This window comes from Neomonachus schauinslandi, chromosome 4, assembly GCF_002201575.2.
Source record: "Neomonachus schauinslandi chromosome 4, ASM220157v2, whole genome shotgun sequence".
Taxonomy (NCBI): Eukaryota; Metazoa; Chordata; class Mammalia; order Carnivora; family Phocidae; genus Neomonachus; species Neomonachus schauinslandi.
Window position 1 is genome coordinate 52306924 of NC_058406.1, and position 23879 is coordinate 52330802.

The 23879-nt window shown below is 45.3% G+C and overlaps 1 protein-coding gene across 2 annotated transcripts in view; it reads left to right on the top strand.

The window, feature by feature from the left end:
- The first annotated feature begins 1251 nt into the window (after positions 1-1251).
- The window catches only part of AK4 (adenylate kinase 4), a 66239-nt gene continuing 43611 nt past the window's right edge, over positions 1252-23879 (top strand). The window contains exons 1-2 of one of the 2 annotated variants that reach the window (XM_021679964.2): positions 1252-1281; positions 1836-2113. In XM_021679964.2, the coding sequence (XP_021535639.1) occupies positions 1969-2113 (145 nt within the window). In that variant the 5' untranslated portion in view covers positions 1252-1281; positions 1836-1968. Of the gene's footprint in view, positions 1282-1507; positions 2114-23879 lie in introns of those variants that run through there. The other variant, XM_021679965.2, reaches the window with a different exon arrangement.

The following is a 23879-nucleotide window of genomic DNA, read 5'->3' on the forward strand; positions in this document are numbered from 1 at the left end:
TATGGAGGGAAAGGGAGGGGAGATTTAAGTCACCCCCACATTCACGGAAGCTCTCCTCTTTGTTCCCAGGTGAAGGGCTGAAGGGGCTCAGTGTAACAACCTCCTGATGTCTACAGCAAACTCTGAGATATTTTAGACAAGGGAATGAGCCTATTGAACAAATGATGAGCTGAGGTTGGTGGCCTGGATGTGCTCTCAGGTAGATGGAGACTAGGCGTTGTCTGGCTGGCTGTCTTTGGAGGAGGTACTGGAGGAGAGGGTCTGGGGATGTCAGGGACAGAGAGAAAGAAATACTCTGCCAGGCTCTTACTAACTCGCCCCCCGCCCCCCAACAGTGCAGCCAGGACTCTAGAGGAGGCTCTTCTCCTGAAGAAGGGACGATTTTTATCTGAGGTGGGGAAATAATAGAAATTGATTTGCACGTTAGCAACGTCTCTGGCGGCCGCACTGAGGATGGACCGGCGGAAGCTAGAGACTTAAGGGCTGGCAGTTATCACACTAGCGCGAGTGGGAAATGAAGGCTGTGGGGGTGGCTGGGTGGATAGGAACAGATTTAAGAGAATATGGAGTGGGATACGCAGGGGAGGGGAGGGAGGAGATAGCACCCTTTGGACTTGGTGAGTTATAACTGTAGTGCCAAACATCCTGGGCCCTGAAGTCCTGAAATCAGTTCGCTCTAAGAACCTGAGCACAGGTTAGAGATCATCCCCTCCTTCCCTCTTCCCTAAGGAGCCTGGGCTTTGGAGTCAGGCAGCTGAGGGTTCAAACCTCCATCCATCTCTTTGGTTCACAGCTATATGCCAAGCGCCTAAAACAGTGTCTGGAACATGGTATAAGCTCAATAAACATTTGCTGAATGAACGGCGATACGCCAAGCCTCCTTTCCTCATCTGTGAATACTCCATCTGGAACGGTTGTTGCGTAAGGAAATCGCCTAGCCCTGAATTGGACGCACAGTAGGCGATCAACAAGTTGTATTTTTCCTTCCCCTCAACAGTAGACGGGGTCCCCAGGCGACCGCAAGAGAAGGGTGTGTCCCTGCGCCCCTACAGCCCCCGCTGGGTGGTGGGGAGCACGTGGGCCGGGAGGGCGGGGTGGGAGCGGAGCGGCGGGAAGGGGAGGGGGCGCCGGCCGGCGACTCGCGCGGAGCCGGTCTCCCCGGCTTACGTAAGGCGCGAGTCCCGCGCGGCCGGCTGGGGCTCGGAGTGGGGGCGGGCGGAGGTGGCGCCGCCCAGCGGGATCCGGGTTGGAAGCCTCGCGGAGTGCCGCGTCCCAGCCGAGGTGTGTGTTTACTTGACTGCTTGGGGTGGAGAGGCGACCGGACTCGGGCTCCCCGCGGCGGGGAGCGCATTGGTTCACCCTCGGCGGAGGTGGGCGCTGGGCGGTCCGCGCGGGCGGCGGGCGGCGGCGACTCCGGGGGATTGACAGCCGCTGGGGAGGGGCCGCGGCGCAGACTCAGCGCTGCCCACGTGCGAGGGCCGGGGCAGGGGCTCAGCCCCCAGGCCGCCCGGTGCGTGGGGCGACGAGGCACGCGCGTGGAGTCGCCGCCCCTCCCGGCTTCCCCCTCGGTGGAGCCTGGCGCGGGGATGCCAGGCCGCCTGGTCCCTTCCTCGAACGCCGTGGGGAGCAAAAGAGGAAGGGACCGAGGTGGGCCTGGCCGGGCGGCCCTCCGAGCCCCTGAGGTCGACCCGGGGATTCGGGACTCGTACTGAATCGCGGCGTGGGGGCGAGGAGGGCGGGGATGGGTAGCGTGGCGCCTTTCTCCGCCTTCGAGCCGGCCCCGGCGCGGGGCTGAAGGGAGGGGTTGTCTCAAAAGTCACTCCTTCCCCCTGCAGGGGCGCCCGGCGAGTAACCGCGCGAGCGGAGAGTGTCAGAGGCAGAAGCAGCAGCAACAAAGTTCCCGGGGCTTCTCCGAGGCTGCTGTCCGGGTTGCCTGTTTGGCCGCCCCTTCCCTGCCTGGCGAAGGCAATGGCTTCCAAACTCCTGCGCGCGGTCATCCTTGGGCCGCCCGGCTCGGGCAAGGGCACCGTGTGCCAGAGGATCGCTCAGAGCTTTGGCCTCCAGCATCTCTCCAGCGGCCACTTCTTGCGGGAGAACATCAAAGCCAACACCGGTGAGGGGTGCGGGGGTGAGCCGTAGCGGGATCGGGTTGGGTTGGGTCTCCTCGGCCCCCGGGCGCCCTTCCCCCGCCCGCGTGCGGTCGTGCAGGCTCCTACGTGCCTGGGAGCATGCAAACGGTGGCCCGCGGCCGTGCGGCTTAACCGCGCCCCTGGAGGAGGCCGAGGCTCGCAGGGAGGTGGGTGGGAGGTGCATGGGGCTCCTCTCTCCGCCCGGGCTCCTCCTGTCTTGGGGAAGAGCCGGTAACCATCCAGTTAAGGGTAACCACCCAGACAGCCGAAAAACCCCGAGCTTCCCTCTCGCCCTGCTTCTTTAAGGCAAAGCCCTCTCTGCCCACACCTCCCTCGCGCCCCCAGGGAACTGGGGCGCCCCCTGCTCTCGCCGCCCACCTGTGGGAGTCGGGTCCCACTGCGCGCTGGGGAACCAGTGGCACCGCAGGGCTCGCAGCCGCGCGCTATTCCTGCCCCTCCGCGCCGCCCCGGGCCTTGGGGCAGAGCCCCGGTGGCTTTGAAAGGCCTGTCTGTCCGCGGCCGCCTTCTAAGGTAAACTCTCACCACGAACTCCCCCTCCTTCCCTGGCCCTCCTTCCCAAGCCGGGGCCTGGCCGTTAGGAGACTCCGTAGTAGGAGACTCGATCTGATAAATTACATTTTAAATCCAGCTTCCCTGGAAATGGCTTCTTGAGAAAGCCTCCCTTGGCTGGCGTCGTGGATTTGGGGATGCAGATCGCCTGATCGCTTACTCTTTCAGTAGGGCTCTTCACCCCTCTCCTTCCGCCCCACGTCCACCCCAGTTCCCGATGAATTGGCATTAAAAGGCGCGAGGTGGCAGTTTGCGCTGCTGGTACATAACCCTTCTGGGATGCATATATATGCTCATAATTAGCAACTCCTTCATGAAAACTTGTTATTGCAAACGGGGTGCTTTCCCTTCGCTGCTGCCCTCAGCGGTCTCCAGGGTGGTTATTTGCCCATCGGTGGGCAATTATCCGGAGATCTTCATTACAGAAGCGCAGATCAGTTTGCAGAGGTGGGCGGAGGACCCGTGCTGAAAAACAGCGTAAAAGCTAGGAATTAAGAAACCTCTCCAAGGCAGAGTTTTATTCATTATCTCTTCAGCTATTGCAAAAGCAAGATTTTATTTTGATTCTCAAAAAGACTCGGCCTCCTCCCCCCCGCCCCCCCATCTCTCAGAAGGAAAAGTTCTGTGTACCCGGTTGCACCTTGAATTTTCTCTCGCCTCAATTGGGTCTGTTTTAATTTTAATACCACATTTAGCTGCATTTTATTCTTTTTGTTTCGGAATGCAGTTTGGGGGAAGAGCTGTGTGAGAGGGGCTGTAATTGGCTCTGGTTTCTCTGAGGTAGGGAGCCAGGAGGTTTGGTAATTGGAGGAAAGGGTGCGGTGGCTTTGAGCCCATTTCTTAGCATTCTCTATACCTGACTCGGGGGGCTGGTTTCATTCTGGCATGAGGGACTGCACCCTGTCCGTCCCAAACTGGATTAGTGCCCTTTCCATTTTTAAAGAGAATGTGATGGGAAGTAGCTTACTTCCGAACTTTCATAGAGGTTTTGAAAACTTTCCAGTTGCTGTTTTCCCTTACTCTCACTTTTTTTTTTTAAACTCTCCCTGGTTTTTGGATTTTAGTTTCTGTTCTCTTTCACGTGCCTTCATTTTCTCCCAGAGTTTCTCCCTGCTGTAAGACTGTGACTATGAAGTGTTTAGATTTTCTTTTTCTCTTGGGAACCAAGTAGTTTTTGCATAAACCAATTTAAAAACTGTTTATCAGTGAAAGAGAAGAAAAATGGAGGGCAGCAATTTGTTTTCAAAGTGGCTTGTTTCTGGTGGACTTGGAGGGTGTTCTCAGATTTTCTCACAGAAGGTTCGAAGAGTCTTACAGGCTCAGTGCCTGGTAAATAAGAAAACATTCCACAGTATTTATTTTTCTGTTACCTTCTGTTTGCTTTTAGCTAATTTTCTGGTAGAGAAACACAGCAGCCCCTCTGTATGTACCCCCTTTATTAAAGTTGAAGGTTTGAAGGAGATGATGAAGCATGACAAAACCCCAGGAGATAAAATGTTGGTGGGAATTTGAGTTGGAAAGTATCTCAGGCCATCTCCTCCAGCCTTGCTTCTGGCATACTCCTGTCCACATGGCTTTCTTGCAGCCACTGCCTGCTGAAAATGAAAAGCTGCTCGTCCTGGAAAGGGCTCCTCACTGCTTCTGGGAAGCCTTCCCTCGTCTGCCCTGGCAGAATTCATTTCTTTACTCTGCACATAACTTGTTGATGCTGTCACATGCAGTGCAGCAAATGTCTGATTCATCCGGTAGATACTTACCGAGTACCTGTTATGTGTCAGACAGTGTTCAAGGTACTGGGGGTTGTAGCACTATTTAAGATAATCATGTGCCCCTTGTTGTCCCTTCTACCTTCACCATGTTCCAGTTTCCGATGAAGAGACTTCAGGGTCAGGGATATGGATGGCGAAGTACCTTGTGCATAAAAAGAGTTCAAGTCTATGTTGGAGGCATGGGTCACGAATTCTGTCTGCTACTTAGAAGTCAGATAACCTCCAGTAATTGAGTCCATTCTGTTTAATTAGCCTCGATTTATGGTAAAAGTTTGTGTTTACTATGGATCAGATTAGCCTCAAGATAGCTGTCACCCATTGGCACTGCCTCATCTGCCTGGAGCAGTGCAGGCTGAGATTTAATCAAAGACTTTATATGAAGACCCACACCCAGGCGCCTGGGTGGCTCAGTCGGTTCAGTGTCTGCCTTTGGCTCAGGTCGTGATCCCAGGGTCCTGGGATCAAGCCCCACATCGGGCTCCCTGCTCAGCGGGGAGTCTGCTTCTCCCCCTCACTCTCCCTCTGTGCTTGCTTGCTCTCTCTCAAATAAATAAAATCTTTTTTTTTTTTTTAAGATTTTTATTTATTTGAGAGAGAGAGAGAGAGCATGAGAAGTGGGGGAAGGTCAGAGGAAGAGGCAGGCTTCCCGCCAAGCAGGGAGCCAGACATGGGACTCGATTCTGGGACTCCGGGATCATGACCCAAGCCAAAGACAGTCGCTCAACCGACTGAGCCACCCAGGTGCCCTCAAATAAATAAAATCTTAAAAAAAAAAAATGAAGACCAAATCAGAAACCAAATCTTTGGTTCTCTTTGGTTTTCTTTAGTACTTTGCATGAGTAAATAGAAGGGAGAGTTCTCATAGATTGCCAGGAGGGGGTCCTACACTCTGTCCTAAGGACTATTAGCTTTTCTGTGTGTGTGCATACATGTGTATAAGCATGTGCATGCACACACACGGCTGGCACTTAGTAGTGAGTCCTATTAAAACTCCTTATCTCTTCTGTTGAGTGATGGTGACTGAAACCTCCCTCTGAAAGGGTGTGAGAATCCTGCTTTAAGGGTTGGACAAATAGTGACATTAAAAAAAAAAAAATCACATTATTCTGTACTGGATCTACTGTCTCAAGTGCAGGAAAATTGGCAGATTTCCATTTGGAAGCATCCTGGACTTGATTGGGAGAAAGGATGTTCAAGAACAAACCTGTTTCTGCTCTTAATTAATATTAACTGCAGCTCTTGCTGGGGTTTGCAGATGGGACCAGCATTTCAAATTAGACTATGGCCTGAGCCTCTTTTCTCTGAAAAGATGACCTAGTTCAGAGGGCTCAGGTTTTTGTTTTTGTTTTTGTATTCTTTAAGTATAAATGTGTGTCTTTTCTTATGTAAGAGTGATAACTTCTGAGCCTTGGAGGATAGAAAGGTTGTATTCGAGAGACTTGACAGATTTGAACAAGGTATCTAAAACAACTTTTAATAGTTAACCTTTGTGTAGATTATAGAGTGTCTTGGCTTATAGGATTTCTAGAATAGTCTCTGTTCTTTTTTTTTTTTTTCCTAGCTTGGTAAGACCCTGGGTATAGCCCAGGTCAAGGTGATGAGGGAGCAGAAGGCTGGCTGAAGACAAAGCATAACCTGACACCCTGCAACCTCCCCCCCACCCCCCCACTCCTGGGTGGGACATGTGTGACATTCTTCCAGGAATCTCCCAGCTGTCTTCATGTTAATACCTTGCTAGAGGGGAAAACAACCTTAACTTGACAATGGCATGGCCTCTGGTATCTTGTAGGTGTCTTGTAGGTGGGTCCTCTTTAGCATATGAAAGTTCTTTTGAAACCTCCCTTTTCCTTACTTCCTCCAACTCCTGAGAGTATAGAATCCCCACTCCTCAAGGTCCAGGTGCAGCAGCTCTTTCTGCCCGCAGGTCCTGTCCCAGTGCTTTAATAAACCACCATTTTGCACCAAAGACGGCTCCTTTCTTGGTCTTCTATCCAGACCTCACCTCCCCAAACCTCGCTTACATTCCAAAACCACATCAAAGGGTCTGACCAGTTTGGGGCATCTCTTGATTCCACAGGTCCACTCTACAACATCTTACTTTTTCTGGTTTCTTTGTCTGAGGGTTTTCGTGGGTGTTGGAAGAGAACTATTTGTGACTTTTTTTTTTTTTTGAGATTTTATTTATTTGAGAGCATGAGCAGGGAAGAGGGGCAGAGGGAGAAACAGACTCCCGCTGGGCAGGGAGCCCGACTGGACTTGGGGGCTCCATCCCAGGACCCTGGGATCAGAACCTGAGCCGAAGGCAGCCGCTTAACTGACTGAGCCACCCAGGCGCCCCAGGAACTATTTGTGACTTGAATAAGGTGTCCCCTAACAGTATGTCTGCTTCGGCCACATGCACAGCTGAATCTGAGCATTCTTCCAGTGTGGTCTTTTTTTTTTTTTTAAGATTATTTATTTGAGAGGAGAGAGTGCAGGAGCATGACAGGGGAGGGGGAGAAAGAGAAGCAGACTCCCCTGGGGCTTGATCCCAGGACTCTTGAGATCATGGCCTGAGCCAAAGGCAGACACCTAACCAACTAAGCCACCCAGGTGCCCCCAGTGTGGTCATCAAAAAGGAGCTTTTTCTAGCCTAGATTGGAGGTTCTGCCTTGTAGAAAATTTGGAAAATGTGAATTGGATTGGATTTTATTTTAAGGGCACTGGAAAGCTATTGAAGGTTTTAATTAGGATACTGACATGAATGGATTTACTTTCTAAAAGTTGACCTTTGGGATGCTGTGTGAAGTGACTCCAGTTAAGCAAGAGTGGTACCAGTAAGACCAGTATAGGTGAGGAGAGTGGACCATGGCTTGGGTTGGGCAGTAGTGGCGAAGATAGAGAGAAATGAAGGGCTTTAGGATGCGTATGAAGGCCAGGTCGACTGGACAGAATGAGTTGGTTGTGAGGGGTGATGGAGAGAAAGCAGCCCACAATCAGTCCTAGAATTTTGGCCTGAGCACCTTAGGTGAATTTGCCTTAAGGGTTGAACTGGAGCATGCCTAACCAATCTGGTGTGAAACATTGGGTTACTTGCTGTTTAGTAATGATCTTACGAACGTCACTGTAGGTAAATCATGGGGCAAATATACTTTCCATGGAATAGGTTACTAGAAATAAAACGACCGTACAGGAGTAGTTTTTAAACTGTAGAAGAAGAAGGGAATTTTAAACTTAGCTTACAAATATCCAAAGTCTTGGTATAAAAGTTGATAATAGATTCTAATTTGTTCATGTACTTTTTTGCTTATTAAATGTTTTATGTCTACGTGTAGACATAGATATGCATACATTGATACATATGTATTTAAACTCTTTTTCTTGTTTTTTGATTATAAAAATAGCATATGTAAGTTATCAGAGGTTTAGAAAACCAAGAAAAATAAATAAGACAAACACTTGTAATTCCACTAACTGGAAGGAAAAAATACTGTTAATACTTTTATATACAGTATATCCTCCCAGGCTGATTTTCAAGAATATACTAATGGGGCGCCTGGGTGGCTCAGTCGGTTAAGCTCCTGACTCTTGATTCGGCTCAGGTCATGATCTCAGGGTCATGAGATTGAGCCCCATGTTGGCTCTGCACTGAGAGTGCAGCCTGCTTAAGATTTTCTCTCTTCCTCTCCCCCGTCTCCTCTACGCTGTCTGTCTCAAAAAAAAAAAAAAAAAAGATACTATGTATTACTATTTTGAAAATTGCTTGCTTTACTTTTACAGCACATCATTTAATGTTTTCCAGTGCCATTACAGTCTGTTCTTTAATGTGAGTTTAATGCCCCTGTGCCATTTCAGTATAATTTTTTTTAAAAAGTCTTTTTTTTAAAGATTTTATTTATTTATTTGAGAGAGAGAGAGAGAGCACATGAGAGGGGGGAGGGTCAGAGGGAGAAGCAGACTCCCCGCTGAGCAGGGAGCCCGATGCGGGACTCGATCCCCGGACTCCGGGATCATGACCTGAGCCGAAGGCAGCCGCTCAACCAACTGAGCCACCCAGGCGCCCATCAAGAAGGTAATACATGTAGATGGTAAAATTTTCTTTTTTTCTGAAGATTTATTTATTTGAGAGAGTGCGCGCACACAAGCTGGCAGGACGGGGGGAGGAATAGAGGGGGAGGGAGAGAATCCTCAAGCAGATGTCCCGCTGAGCATTGAGTCCAACGTGGAGCTGGATCCCAAGACCCTGAGACCATGACCTGAGCTGAAATCGAGTCAGACGCTTAACTGACTGAGCCATCCAGGCGCCCCGAGGGTAAAATTCTCAAATTAATACACTAGGAATGGTGTGGAAAATCTCTTCCCCTTCCTTGACCCTCTTTCCCCAGTTACTCTGTACAGGGATACCTACTAGTTACTTTTCCTGGATGTTCATCCAGAGAATTTGCATGCATATATATAGTATATATAGGCAAAGCAGTAGACTCTTTTTTAAAAGGTACAAATTTATACTTTGTTTTTCACGTCTTAGCAGTATAGCTTAGATGTTGGTTTCTACTAGCAGGTATCAGTGTACCTCATTCTTTTGGAAAATTGCCACATACTCTTATTGTACAGCTGTACCATAGTTTTTCTAACCAGCTATTCTCTAGACATTTTGGTCTCACATTTAAAACTCATTGAGAACTCCATAGAGCCTTTGATATGGGTTATACTTACAGATATTAACTATATTAGAAGTTAAAACTGAGAAATTTAAAAAATATTTATGAATTCATTGAAAGTTACAATAATAAGCCCATTACTTATTAGCAGATTTGTATGAAAAATAACTTTTCCAAAACAAAATCTGAGAAGAGTAATGTTGTTTTCACATATTCAGAAATCTCTTCAATGTCTTGCTTTGTAAAAGAAAGCTGGATTTTTTTTTAAGCTTTATTTTGAGAGAGAGAGTGTGAGCGAGGGGGAGGGAGAGAATCTAAAGCAGACTCCCCATTGAGCATGAGCCCCCACATGGGGCTCGATCTCACAACCTGAGATCACAACCTGAGCTGAAACCAAGAGTCGGTTGCTCAATTGACTGAGCCGCCCAGGTGTTCTGAAAGCTGGATTCTTATATCTGCTTCTTAATTCAGTTCATATGCTATGTTGTTTTGGTTAAAGTATTGAAAGAATATTTGGCTTCACACAGATGTGTAGTTAGAGAAAGAGGGAACTCACCCCTGAAAGAGTGGGTGTTCGTGGACCCTTGGGGTCCTTGGACCACACTTAGAGAACTGCTGATTTAACTACTCTTCTGTTGATAGTATTTAGGTTACTTACAGTCTTTTTTTTTTTTTTAAAGATTTTATTTATTTATTTGACAGTGAGAGAGCACAAGCAGGGGGAACAGTAGAGGGAGAGGGAGAAGCAGGCTCCTCGCTGAGCCAGGAGCCCGATGTGGGGCTCGATCCCAGGACCTTGGGATTATGACCTGAGCTGAAGGCAGACGCTTAACCATCTGAGCCACCCAGGCACCCCTATTTACAGTCTTTTGGTATACAAAGCATGCTTCCCTGAACATCCTAGTAAATAGGTCTTTTCAACAGATTTGTAAGTGCCAAGCAGTGTTGGCTTGTGGAATACAAAGAAGTGAGACTAGGTCTATTTCCTGAAGGAGCTTCTGAGTTGTTAGGTAGAGGCAGGCAAACCAGGAGAAAGTAATGGAGACTGAAAGATGTGCCTGTGTAGGTCCTGTAGCACATGGGGAAGTGTGGCCAACCCAGCACTGAGGAGGTGGTGGGATTAAGGAAGGCTTTCTAGAGATGACTGCTGAGCTGAGTTTTGACAGATGAGTCTGACTACCAGGTGAAGAGATGGGATGGTCATTGCCACCACATAACTGAACGTCTTCTAGAGCTTGTTTGTGGTCCACAAGAGATCATTGCTTTTGTGGCTTGATCACATCTTTTATGGTATCATTTTAGTCTTTATTCACCTCTTATTATACTGTCAAAGGAAAGGGGTTTTATACCTTCTCCATATTACCTTTTCCAGCTTTCATTGCTTGGGCTTACCTTTAAGATACACACGCATATAGCCACATCATAGTTAATGAAACTTTGAAACTTCTGGTTCAAACTTCCTAGAACTCAAGTAATGGCACCTGATCATGAAAGTAGTAAATTGGGTACCAGACTATTAACTACAAATCCACCCGTTATAACGGACATACTGAGTTGCCTAGTTCCCTTGAAATCTACCAAGTAAATTGTTAAATGGTATTGTATTAGGCTAGTGTGCTCTTTAACACTCTGTGTAATCCATATTGTAAGAAGATTTAAGGACTTGGACATTGTTTTTCTTCGTATTCTTTTACAGTGGGTCAGATAGCTTGACCATGTATTGTCTTTCAGCAAACTAGATTGTTTTTTTAAAGCATGAGCAGGTGGTAGAGGCTTTGAATTACTCTGTGCCTCTCCCCACCCCACCCTCCTCACTTTAGTGTTTAGTTCTCAAGTTGGCCTTTAAGACATGGTACAAAAGGTCTCATTTGTACAGTTTCATGATCATGAAGTGCAATTAGATGGCTGATGTTATATTTTAACAGTCTCATGTCCAAGTTCCAAGAGTTCTTGTAGTAGTTAGACGATAGGCCTGGCAGCAAGCATCCCTTATTTAGCCGGAGAGGCTGATAGTATTGAAATAATGCAAAGTCACTCCTGCTCATCAAATTCCCAAGAGGCTAGAAATTAATTATTTTCTGTTCTTCAGCACTTTCTTATTGACCAGCAGCCTGTGACTTTGGCACTTTGTAATTCCTGTGACTCGGTCATCGTAACTAACGTTTGCAGTGGGTCAAGCATGTGCTCTTGGATGGATTCGCCCACTACATTGCCCTCTAGTTTACACACAGATCCACAGAGCACTTGTTACTCCATCATTTTACAAATGAAGAAATGGCCTCAGAGAGGTTGCTTTACTAGCCTTAGGTCAAATAGCTGGTTAAATAGAGAAGCTAGTATTCAAACTTGGGACTCCATAGGTAGGGTTAAAGTTCCCATTAGGTTATGTAGGTACTCCAGTACCTGGTGAAAACCCCCTTACTGCCTTATAAATGGCACGCTGGGTCAGCAGATTGCAGCTAGCTCTCCACAAGTACACCGAGATTCAGAAGGTTCTTTAAGGTTAGGCTAGAGGTATGTGGTTTGTTGTTCTGTTCCTCAAACATTTTTATTTAAAATCTAAATAAGGAAACACTGACTTCCTCCCTCCCCCTAAAAGAACTCCAAAAGGTCTAAAATAGAAACTTGACACAATTGTGAGGAGGTAGAAATTGCCTTTCATTGTAATTGTTAAGACTTCTGGAATAATACCTGAACCTGCTGTTTCATTAGTCATTTGGCAGATGTTTCTATGCCTGCATTAGGTATGAGGAGGCATGCAGAAGTACCCTTGAGGCACTTACCGACTTGGGTTCAAATTCTAGGTTTCACATGATGTTCCTGTGAGTCATGGTGGGATGTGTGTGTGGGTGAAGAGTTGAGGTCATGGACAAGGTGGGGAGGGTATTGTTTAGGTGTGCCTTTCTCCTGGAATGCCTTTCACACTTCCCTTAATCTCTCAGTTTTCTTTTTTTTTTTTTAAGATTTTATTTATTTATTTGACAGAGAGAGGGAGACAGCGAGAGAGGGAACACAAGCAGGGGGAGTGGGAGAGGGAGAAGCAGGCTTCCCGCCGAGCAGGGAGCCCGATGTGGGACTTGATCCCAGAACCCTGGGATCATGACCTGAGCCGAAGGCAGACGCTTAACGACTGAGCCACCCAGGTGCCCTAATCTCTCAGTTTTCAATCTCATTGCTTCCATGAAGATTTTCCACAGCTGTTGCAGCTACACATCGTTTTCTTCCCTGAAATTTCTCTTATACCCGTCTGTACCTCTAATACAGCATTCATTATCACCTCCCTGTCAGGTGATCTATTTTGTAACATCAGTTATAGTCTCTCAGCACCTGAATAGTAAACTCCTTTATGTCAGTTCAGCTCAACAAATGTTTTGATAGCCTATTAAGGCAGGAGGGGAGATGTACTATAAACAAGGGAAAGATAATCAAGGTAACCTTATATACGTTATGCCTTATATCCTATATAAGTACTACCAAAAAATTACGGTAGTGCAGTGATGAAGAGTGACTGGGAAGACCACTTTAGCCTGTGAGGTCGGAGAAGGCCTCTCTGAGGAGATGATATTTAAGCTGAGCCCTGAGAAGGGGTAGGAGCCAGGTGTGTGAAGATTTGGGGGCAGACAGAATGGCACATGGAGAGACCTCATGAAGGGGTGAGCCTTTTTCATGGAGGACAGGAGGCAGGTGTTTCTGGAGCATTGTGAGCGAGGAGGAGATGGTAGAAGGGAGATTGCAAGGGTTGCATAGGCCTTGAGGCATGATCAGGAGTTTGGGCTTCCGGGGCAACTGGATGAGAAGTGACTGGGGTTTTGTTGTTATTGTTACTAGTTTTTATGTATAACAGCTCTACTGAGAGATAACTTGTATACAGGAACATTTCTCCTAATAAAGCATATAAACCAGTGGTTTTTTCTGTACTTACAGAATCCTGCAATCATCACATCACCACTGTCTAATTGGAGAACATTTTCATTACCCCAGAAAGAAACCCTGCACCCATTAGTAGTGGCTCCCTTCTACCCCCCCACCCCAGCCCCTGGTAATCACTAATTTACTTTCTGTTTGTATGGATTTGCCTTCTCTGGATATTTCATGTAAATGGGCTCATACAAGATGTGACTTTGTATCTGGCTTCTTTCACTAAGCACGTTTTCAAGATTAAACTGTGTTCAGCTGTGTAGTTATGTATCTACTTCATTTCTTTTTATTGCCAGATAATATCCTATTATATGGATATACCACATTTTGTTTCTTCATTAGTTGATGGACACTTGGGTTGTTAACTGCTATGAACATTAGTATGAAAGTTTTTTTTTTTTAAGATTTTATTTATTTATTTGAGAGAGAGAGTGAGCACATGAGAGAGGGGAGAGTCAGAGGGAGAAGCAGACTCCCCGCCGAGCAGGGAGCCGGATTCGGGACTCGATCCTGGGACTCCAGGATCGTGACTTGAGCCGAAGGCAGTTGCCCAACCAACTGAGCCACCCAGGCGCCCCAAGTATACAAGTTTTTGTGTGCATAAATGTTTTTCTCTCTCTCGGGTATAGATACATACCTAGGAGTGGAGTTTCTGAATCACAAGGTAACACCATGTCTCACATCTCGAGGAACTGCCAGCAGTCGTCCAAAGCAGCTCAACCGTTTTATATTCGAACAGTGAATGAGGGTTCCCGTGTCTTTACATTATGTCTTTTCGATTTTCACCACCCTTGTGGGTATGAAGTGGTATCTCATTGTGATTTTGATTTACATCTCCCTAAGGACTAATGATAGTGAACATCTTCTCATGTGCTCTTGACCATTTGTATATCTTCTTTGGAGAATGTCTGTTCAGATCTTTTGCCCATTTGCAGGTGGGCTCATTTGTTCCTTCATTGTTGAGTTCTTTATGTATTCTGGATACAGGTCCCTTAATTAGCTAATGATTTGCAGACATTTTCTTCCATTATCTGGGTTGTCTTTTTACCTTTCTTGATGTTATCCTTAGAAGCACACAAGTTTTGGAGCGCCTGGGTGGCTCAGTCGTTAAGCATCCACCTACGGCTCAGGTCATGATCCCAGGGTCCTGGGATCAAGCCCTGCATTGGGCTCCCCGCTCAGTGGGGAGCCTGCTTCTTCCACTCCCTCTGCTTGTGTTCCCTCTCTTGCTGTGTCTTTCTCTGTCAAATAAATAAATAAAATCTTCAAAAAAATAAAAAGCACACAAGTTTTTAAATTTGATGAAGTCCAGTTTATCTGTTTTGTTTTTTTTTTCCCTTTGTTGCTTGGGGTTTTGGGTGTCATTGCCTCATCCAGGGTAAAGCCCTTGTTTTTAAATATGGGACTGACACTCTGATTCACATTTAAATAGATCATTCAGGCTATTTAGAAACTGGATTGGAGGGGCACCTGGGTGGCTCAGTCGTTAAGCGTCTGCCTTTGGCTCAGGTCATGATCCCAGGGTCCTGGGATCGAGCCCTGCATCGGGCTCCCTGCTCGCAGCCCAGAAGCCTGCTTCTCCCTCTCCCACTCCCCCTGCTTGTGTTCCCTCTCTCGCTGTGTCTCTCTCTGTCAAGTAAATAAAATCTTAAAAAAAAAAAACTGGATTGGAAGGTTCTAGAGTGAAAGTAGGAAAAACAGACTTTTAACTTCAGTAAATACTTGTTGAATCAGTGTATTCCAATAGCATCCTGTTAATAGGAATAAAAAGTGGTCTCTACCTTTAAGGAATTGATAAGGTAAAACATACACCCAATTAATTGTTTTATAAGGCAGATTATACTGAGTGCTATTAAAAAAAGAATGCTTTTTTTTTTAAAAATAGGAACACTGAAGTTACTTGTTATGAAGTTACTGAATTCTTTTTGTATCTTCAATGTCTCACATACAGTTAATGCTTAATAGTTGTTTGATATACTTCTGGATAAACAAATCAGTGAAAGCTGAGGGAGAGATGGCATTAGAACCGAGCCTTGAAGGATGGGCAGAAGTACTGGCAGGTAGAAAAGTGGGAGCAGGGTGTTATTGTTGGAGGGATCATCTCTGAGAGGAGGCGATTAAAATTAAGGGTGTTTTGATAGAAACCTAGAGGTGGAAGAATTATATAGGCATGGGAATTAGAATTGTCCTTTGGGGCTTACGTGTAATTCCAGATTGAGTTTATAAATAGGAAGGTGGTGGGGAGTTGGTGCCTTCCTCAAACTCCTTTAGTGGCACGATTGTTGTTTTTCATATAGAAGTGTGGTGTGGATCATAGTGGAGAGAAAGTGGAGCATACCTAAGATGGTGTCACAACAATTTAGATCAGGTATAGGGTAAAAGTAATGGAAATGGGGGGATTTGGGAGAAGCTGAGGTCGTGACAGGAGCACCTAATAGGATTGATTGTCTGTACGTGCGAATGGTGGGAAGGGCAGAGCCAAAGGCAACCCTTCGAAGGGTTAACGAAGGAGGGCAGTCCAGGGTTGGGGATGATGACAAGTTTAACATACCTGCAGGAAGTTCCAGGTGGAAGTTCTCTAGTGGGTTTTGGCATAGTAAGTGATCGGCACCAGCAGTTGGCTGTGAGGCAGAGGAAATAAAGTTGGGCTTTGGAGTCCGTCATACCTGTGGCTCCACCTCTTACTGGCTTGGTCGACTTTGGGGGAAGTTAATTAACTTGATTTGCTCCTTTGTAAGAACCCCCACTTCACAGAGCTATTGGGAGGATCAGAAGGGGTCATCTGTGTAAAATGTCTGGCAAGTAGGAAGGTTCTCTCTCTGGTTTGTTTCCTTCTTCCCTGGAGTCATAATACTTTGATTTTATTGAAAATCTTCCTCAGTAAATATGGTGCTTTGAATGGAATCACTAGTATAATCCAGTGGGATTTAGGCAATATATAGGGTGTGTGTGTGTGTACATGTATGTGTGTGTACATGTATGTGTGCGTATGTGTACCCACTCAACCACGCAGCAGAAGCTACAAGAAGCTACAGTGAGTTTTTAAAAGACTCAGTTTTTATTTTATTTATTTTATTTAAAAGATTTTATTTACTTGGGAGAGTGGGAGAGAGAGAGCACAAGTGGGGTGAGGGGCAGAGGGAGAAGCAGACTCCCCCCTGAGCAGGGAGCCTGACATATAAGGCTCGATCCTGAGACTGTGGGATCATGACCCGAGCCAAAGGCAGATGCCCAGCTGACTGAGCCACCTAGGCGCCCCCAAAACTCACTGTTTTTAAACTATTAATTGTGTCCTCCTATTTTTTTTTTTTAACTTGTCTTGTTCCCATTCTTGCCCAAACAAAAATACTTACTTACACTAAAGTTACGTGTGTACCTCTTTTGGAAGACTCCCAAAATTGATTTTTAGAAATTCTGTCGTCATTGGGCACACCTGGGTGCTGCTGATGCATTTGATTCAACTTTTGGTTTGCTTTGTTTTCCTAAATTCTAATTCAACTGCTTCTGTATTTTTTCTTCTGCAGGATTTCTGTAGATCTTGGTAAGAATAGCCGATATAGTTTGTGGGAGAATGATAAAATATTGATTGCGTATATGAATACAGCTTCCTAATTTTCTTAAATGGTAACTATAAATACTGTCTCAGGACACCATTTAGTTTTTCCATGAGGGAGATTGATTTTTAACTTGCGTTATTTTGGTGGCTTAGTTTTAAAAAAAATCAAGAATCTAGCTTGGAATACAGTGAAAGTGCAAGACCTCCTTCCCGTTGAGCTCAGAGTTTTGTTTTAGTTTTCTAGGGTTTTTAGGAACTAAACACTATGCATAACAATGAACGTGTTAAATTTAATTATTTGTTCCATTTCTTAATGTCTTAGAATTGGAAGGGATTTGAGTCCTTCTGTCCAAGTGGCCATTCTGTGCTGGGTCCCTTCTACAGCAGCTGACAGCCAACTCACCTCCTCTGGAGGCAAGCTTTTTCATTGCTGGACAGGTCTAATTGTTGGAAGATTTTTTTCTTTATACTGAGATGAAAGCCAGTCCTTGAAACTGCCATCCATAAACTGTCGTCCACTTGTCCAACTTCAGTCTTTTGGTGTCACACACATTAAATCCACTAACTCTGCACATAATTGAAAATAGTTGCTAGGCGCCACTTCCCTGACTGAGGTTGTCTTTTTCACCACCCTCAAAAGAATAGCCCTCGTTCCCTCAACCATTCTTCCCATGATAACTTTTCTAGGTTCTTTTCAGCCTGGTTTCATTGTGACCCTTTTAAACTGTGATGACCTCCATCACTACAACTGGCCAAATACGGTAGGACCATAGCTGTCATGGCTGTACTTCTAAATTCTACTCTCTTACTAAATGAACACATTATTCAGGAGTATTTCTGAACATCGTCCTGCGATGCCCACTGTAGCTCAATTAGCCTTGTAAAGCCCACAGTATGTGAGGCCATCTCCGAACCTAAGCATAGACACCAGCTACTCTAGGCTACTCAAATCTGTACTCATGTCCTTTGAGTGAGGGGTCTGATCTTCTGTCTCCCCCTTGGTTCATTCTGAGGATTAGGATGGCTTAAAGTATTAGGGACAAATTAGAAAAATTCTGGGAGTTTGGTGGAACAACCACTTAGCCTAAATATTGTAGGACATCGATAAATGTGATGAACAAATCATAACTAAATTTGCCCAGGTTGTCATTAATTATAGTTTATTTGAATAGTTTTCATATATTATTTATTTCCTAAAATCCTAGGACTATATGATTTTATGCCAAATGCCTTTGTTGATGCAAAACCCTGAGAGGTGGTGTTTGTCTTTAAGAGTGTGGGCTCTGAGCTACACAGCTGGCTGGGTTTGGAATCTGACTTGGCGACCCTTGCTCCACAATCTTGGACAAAGTAGCTAACTTTTTGTGTTTACTCATTTATAAATGAGAGTAATGGTGGGGCTGCCTCACAGGATTTCCTCGTGAGTATTAAGTTAATATGTGTTGGCAGGACTGAAGCTATGGTGAGGTGAGTGAAGCACTGTCCTCGAGTGAAAAATTTAAGGGGGTGCCCCAAAAATTCAGTAAGTAAGAGAAGTGGTAGTTTAATGCAATAAAAGGAACAAAATAAAAAAATTTTTTTTTTTTTTTTAAGATTTTATTTATTTATTTGCAAGAGAGAGAATGAGAGACAGAGAGCATGAGAGGGAGGAGGGTCAGAGGGAGAAGCAGCCTCCCTGCCGAGCAGGGAGCCCGATGCGGGACTCGATCCAGGGACTCCAGGATCATGACCTGAGCCGAAGGCAGTCGCCCAACCAACTGAGCCACCCAGGCGCCCCTAAAAAATTTTTAAATAAAGACCAGACCTGACAGATTGAGGCAGGATTGAAATGGGTGAGAGTGAGTTGTATAAATGAGTTGGATTGATTTTCATGGTGGATTTTTTTTTTGCACTAATTTTGATACTTTAAAATATGGCACTAAAATATTAATTATCTTGATTACTGGAGTTTGGTTTTTTGTTGCCCTCTTCAGTTGTTTTCCCCAAGGTGAGTGCCTCACCCATCTGATCCTAGTTGCAGGCCAGTGTGTGATATTTGTTGTTAATAGTTGATTGCAGTGATGTTAGTTTTGTAGAGGAAATGCATTTAAGAGCCTTATGGAAGAATTTTTTTTCCCCCCAGCTTAGATAATTCTGTTAGGTTGTCTCAGAATGCCAGTTCAAATCTCCCAGTGAAGGTCAGTTTTAGGTTTTGAATGTCATGTTACAAACACTGCTGGAGCTCAAACCCTGGAGAATAAAAAATGCGTGCACTTAGCTTATGTCTAGAGGAATCTAGCCAGGCCAAAAAGCATTGAAACATTGCATTTCCTTAATGGCCAGGATTGTGAAAGACAGCCACAGATGGTTGGCTGTGCAGTAGCTGGAACTGCTGTTAGGCGGCGCGAGATGTTCTAAGTGGCAGAAGCCAGGAACCCATTGCAGGGTGGGAAGTGGTGTTTCTAGAAGTTAAATTAAGAAGATAGAATCGTTCTGAAATCCTGGTTCTGCTCTAGTTTGCCTTTGGTTATATAGACCTGATTATAAACATGTTTTGGAAATCTGTTTCATAGTTACTGGCCAGTGAAAGGCAAAAAGAAGTTGCAGGATCAATTTGTAAAGCTTTGTTCTTGACAGTTGAAGTGTTATGCAAGGCAAGGCAGCTGTATGTTAGGACATGATCCCTATTAAAGTGCCTGCCTGCTTGCTTGCTTGCTTTTTTCCTTCTTCCTTCCTACCTTCCTTCCTTCCTTTTGTCTTTTTTCTTTTTTTTTTCTTTTTTTTAAGATTTTAGTTATTTATTTGACAGAGAGATAGTGAGAGCAGGAACACAAGCAGGGGGAGTGGGAGAGGGAGAAGCAGGTCTCCTGCCTAGCAGGGAGCCCGATGTGGGACTCGATCCCAGGCCCTGGGATCATGACCTGAGCCGAAGGCAGACGCTTAACGACTAAGCCACCCAGGCGCCCCTGTCTTTTTTCTTTTTGATACAGATTCATCCCATGTTGCTTTTTACACAAAGTAGTAGTAGTTGCTCTTAAAAGGTCACATAAACTGGATCTGGCCAATATTTTGCATAAAATATGTGGAACTAAATAATAGTTTTTATTATTACGATAATAATAGTTTTGGTTATTATCACTATAGCAGTTACCCCTGGCTTTGGTTAGGTTTAAATTTTTTTTTTTAATTTTATTTATTTATTTGAGAGAGAGAATGAGAGAGAGAGAGAGCACATGAGAGGGGGGAGGGTCAGAGGGAGAAGCAGACTCCCTGCTGAGCAGGGAGCCCGATGCGGGACTCGATCCCGGGACTCCAGGATCATGACCTGAGCCGAAGGCAGTCGCTTAACCAACTGAGCCACCCAGGCGCCCTGGTTAGGTTTAAATTTATCTGAAGATTTTATCATTTTGATTTGAGTTTGCAAAGCAGTGGAATCCAGTGATATACTTGAGGAGGGGACGGAGTTTCAAACTTTATTTCAAGCCAGACATTGCTGCCTTGTTTGGCGGAGCCACTCTGCTGTGGGAGTCTGGTCATTTTCAGAGGCGCCAGGTATCTTCTGGCTTTGCATAAAAAAAAAATTAAAAAAAAAAGGCTTAGAAAATTCTTGTCTCAAAAGAATGTATGTCACCTTTGTGCCAATTCTTAGAGAACAGCTGTGGTAGCTGCTTTGTTGTCCTTTTCATTTGGCAGGTAGAGAAAGTGGGAAAGTTTTAAATTGAGTTCTAAAATTAGTATGTCTGGTGGAGCGTTCACTTTCATGTATATGCTGCTTGGAATAATATGGTGAGCGGAAGATGTAGAGACTTGACAGTAGACTTAGGGGTTGAAACCGAGTGGCCAGTACATTGGTGGCTGTTTGATTTATGAGGCAAACATCCTCAGATGTCTAGGAACTTATACTTGGAATAGAGGCAGCTGTGGGAGTCAGTCATCCTACACTGACCGTGATCCCTTGGTTTAATGGGCAGAGTTTACTGTTTCCTGTTGGGTAATTTACTGATGCAGGCTGGCAGGGTCTGAGGGTCCTTGACTTTGTGCAGGATGGAAATCAAGCACGAGCCCAGAGGAAGTCAGAGCAGAGTTTATTGAAGATACAGAGAGAGGGCAGATACAGACAGAGTGGGAGACTCAGAAAGGAGAGTCTTGTCTTTGCTTGCGGCCTGGGGGTTTTATTGAGGATGGAGGTCTGGTGTATGTGCCCTCTCAGGCATCCAGGAACTGGTCTCTATGCCCTGGAGCCAGGGGTCTTGGTGTCAAGGGGTCTGGAGGCTGTGGTCTTAGAAAACCTTCCATGACAGCCCCTTAGATGTTATCTGTTGTGCTGGATGATTCCAAAGAAATCATTAACTGTTTGACCTTTATAAGGTTATCATCAGTACCATAAGCTGTGTGTAGGGAGAGGGTGCAGGTCCTAGCAAGAATAGAAGCAGGAAAATGAGCAAATTTTTTCATGAGGTCCCTTCAGGTTCTCTGTCTCATTACCAGCTCATGTTTGGATTAGTTAGGCCCAAGATGACATGCAATGCTTTCTTCTCTTCCTCCTCGCTGTTTCTTTTCTGCTTCTGGGCCAGCTTGCACTCAGTTTTAAAGTGGTTTGTCAACCACAAATCCTGGTTGTTGGTGTTGCATCACGATGTGTGGCATGGGAGTGACTGCACTGCATGGGACAGGCATTCTCTCGCTGTGGGGGTGATCAGTAACACTGGGGCATGGTCCGTGGTGCTTGACTGGTCCTCCAGCATTATGCATTGAATCGGAAAGACCTGGGCCCTCACCACCTACTTGGTGGGCACACAGCACTCTACCATTTACAGTGCTGGCCACTGCCTTGTTACCTCTTTCTCAGATTTCATGCTTCTCTAGGGATCTTCACCTCTGCTTTTCAGTCTTGTAAGGGCCATCCTTTTCTGCATTCCTTTGTCCCCTGTTGTCCACTCCCAAAGGACCCCTTATATGAGGTGGTCGTTCTGTAGTTTTGGGCATGATGACTGGAGTCGGGCACAAGCAACTGTCATAAAACCTGTCAGCCAGTCTTCATACCGCCCCCCCCCCCCAGCTCTGCCTGCCCATCCTAGTTTAATTTGTTACTTTTTTGCTCTTTTCCTTTCGGGAGAATTTGCTTTTTTTTACTTACTTATTTATTTTTTAAACTCCCAGCTTTTAGTCCTCTGAACTTACTTATCCAGAACAGTTTCCCATTTCACTATCAACTCCCAAAATCAATCCCAGTCCCACCTTTGTTGAGCTAAAAACTCATTAAATTGTTTTCCCTGAACAAAGAACCTGGAACAAAGCATGCTTTAAAACTTTAGTGTGAATGTTTTTTTAAAATCTGATTTAAAGTTTTAGATGGGAAGTTTCTTATTCCTCCTGTAGTAGCTCTAAGTGTTACTAAGACTTTAGTTGCCCTTTGCCTGGGACAGGCCCCCAAGTCAGGGTTTATTATTATTATTATTATTTTGCTACATTTTATTTTGCTTTTTTTTTCTTTTTAAAAAATCCCATCTTTATTTATTTATTCAACTTAAAACTATTGAAGGAATCCTTTGCTCCCTGAGGCTTAGTTTAAGTCACTCAGCTGAATAAGACCTGCTCTTGAGGTGTTCTCCTTCCGAAGGGGAGGGTAGGTGGTTGAACAGAGGATTCAAGGGTGGGAGGAATTGGAAGAGACCAATTGCTTGAGGAAGTGGAAGTGGGCTTTGGAGGCGGGGTGGGAAGCTGCGCATTTATTGGACCTGGGTTGAGTACGGGCTCTGGGATCCCACTTCCACGGGAAGCCAGCCCTCCAGTGGCTCAGTCACTTTGTAGCTCCATTTCTTCAACTGCAAACCAAGAATGATAATGGTACTGCCTACGAATATTGTAAGAATTAAACGAGATAATGCATATATGGGATTAGAATAAGGTTTGGTCCAATATTTAAATTTTTAAAATGTGCCCTTTAGGCGCCTGGGTGGCTCAGTGGGTTAAGCGTCTGCCTTCGGTTCAGGTCATGAACCCAAGGTCCTGGGATGGAGCCCCGAGTCGGACTCCCTGCTCATTGGGGAGTCTGCTTCTCCCACTCCCTCTGCCTGGCTCTCCCCCTCCCCCTGCTTGTGCGTTCTCTCTCTGTCAAATAAGTAAAGTCTTAAAAAATGTGCCCCATAAAAGTGTTGATGTAGCTTTCTAGGCCCAAGATGGAACCGCTCCTTCCCGGTGTGCTATGTCATCAAACTGAAACTTAGATAACTTGTGTGCCCCTGTAAAAATGCTCCATGTGACCAGAAAGGCAGTGTGTCCCGTCAACCAGTCCCCAAAATGGCCAGGCCAGCTCTTGGCCTTCTCACCGGAAAGAAGGTTGACTCTATGGCCCCACCCAGTCAGATAGTTTCCATTTTTTCTTGCTCTTTATCCTTTACCCTATAAAACCTTCCTCCCTTCTGCCTCATTTTGTAGTTCTCTGAAAGGAAACTGTCCACTTCGTGTAGTGTTAACATATTTAAAATATATATATATATATATTTTGTGCACAAAAGTGTTTTGTTCACAAAAAGGGAGAATATTGCAAATTTTCGGATGGATTTGTATGTGTATACTCAATTGCAAGCTTAAACGAATTCCTGCTGTTTAAAAAAATGATTAAAGAAGACGATTTAGGTTATACAAGCAAGCTTTATTTATTTATTTATTTGACAGAGAGACAGCGAGAGAGGTAACACAAGCAGGGGGAGCGGGAGAGGGAGAAGCAGGCTTCCCGCGGAGCAGGGAGCCCGATGCGGGGCTCGATCCCAGGACCCTGGGATCATGACCTGAGCTGAAGGCAGATGCTTAACGACTGAGCCACCCAGGCGCCCCCACAAAATACTTTTTTAGTTTCAAGATAACAAAATAGTGATCTTGACAGCAGTTTGGCAGCCACTGTTCCAGTATTTCATAGGTGTTAATGACTGGTGCTTCTGGTATTATTTTCTTGTTACACTCTAGTTAGTCAGTCACTGGTTTTATTGGTTTTATTCAAATTCCAGTTAGCTAACATGCTGTGGTTTCAGGTGTACAATATAGTGATTGAACACTCCCATACAAGTGCTCTCCCTAGTCCCCATCACCAATTTCCCGATCCCCCGCCACCTCCCCTCTGGTAACCGTCTGTTTGCTCTCTGTAGTGAAGAGTCTGTTTCTTGGTTTGTCTCTCTCTTTTTTTTCCTTTTGCTCATTTGTTTTGTTTTTTAAATTCCACATATGAGTGAAATCCTAATGGTATTTGATTTTCTCTGACTGACTTAATTTCACTTAGCGTAATACTGGCTCCATCCTGCGGGGGGGGGGGGGGGGGGGG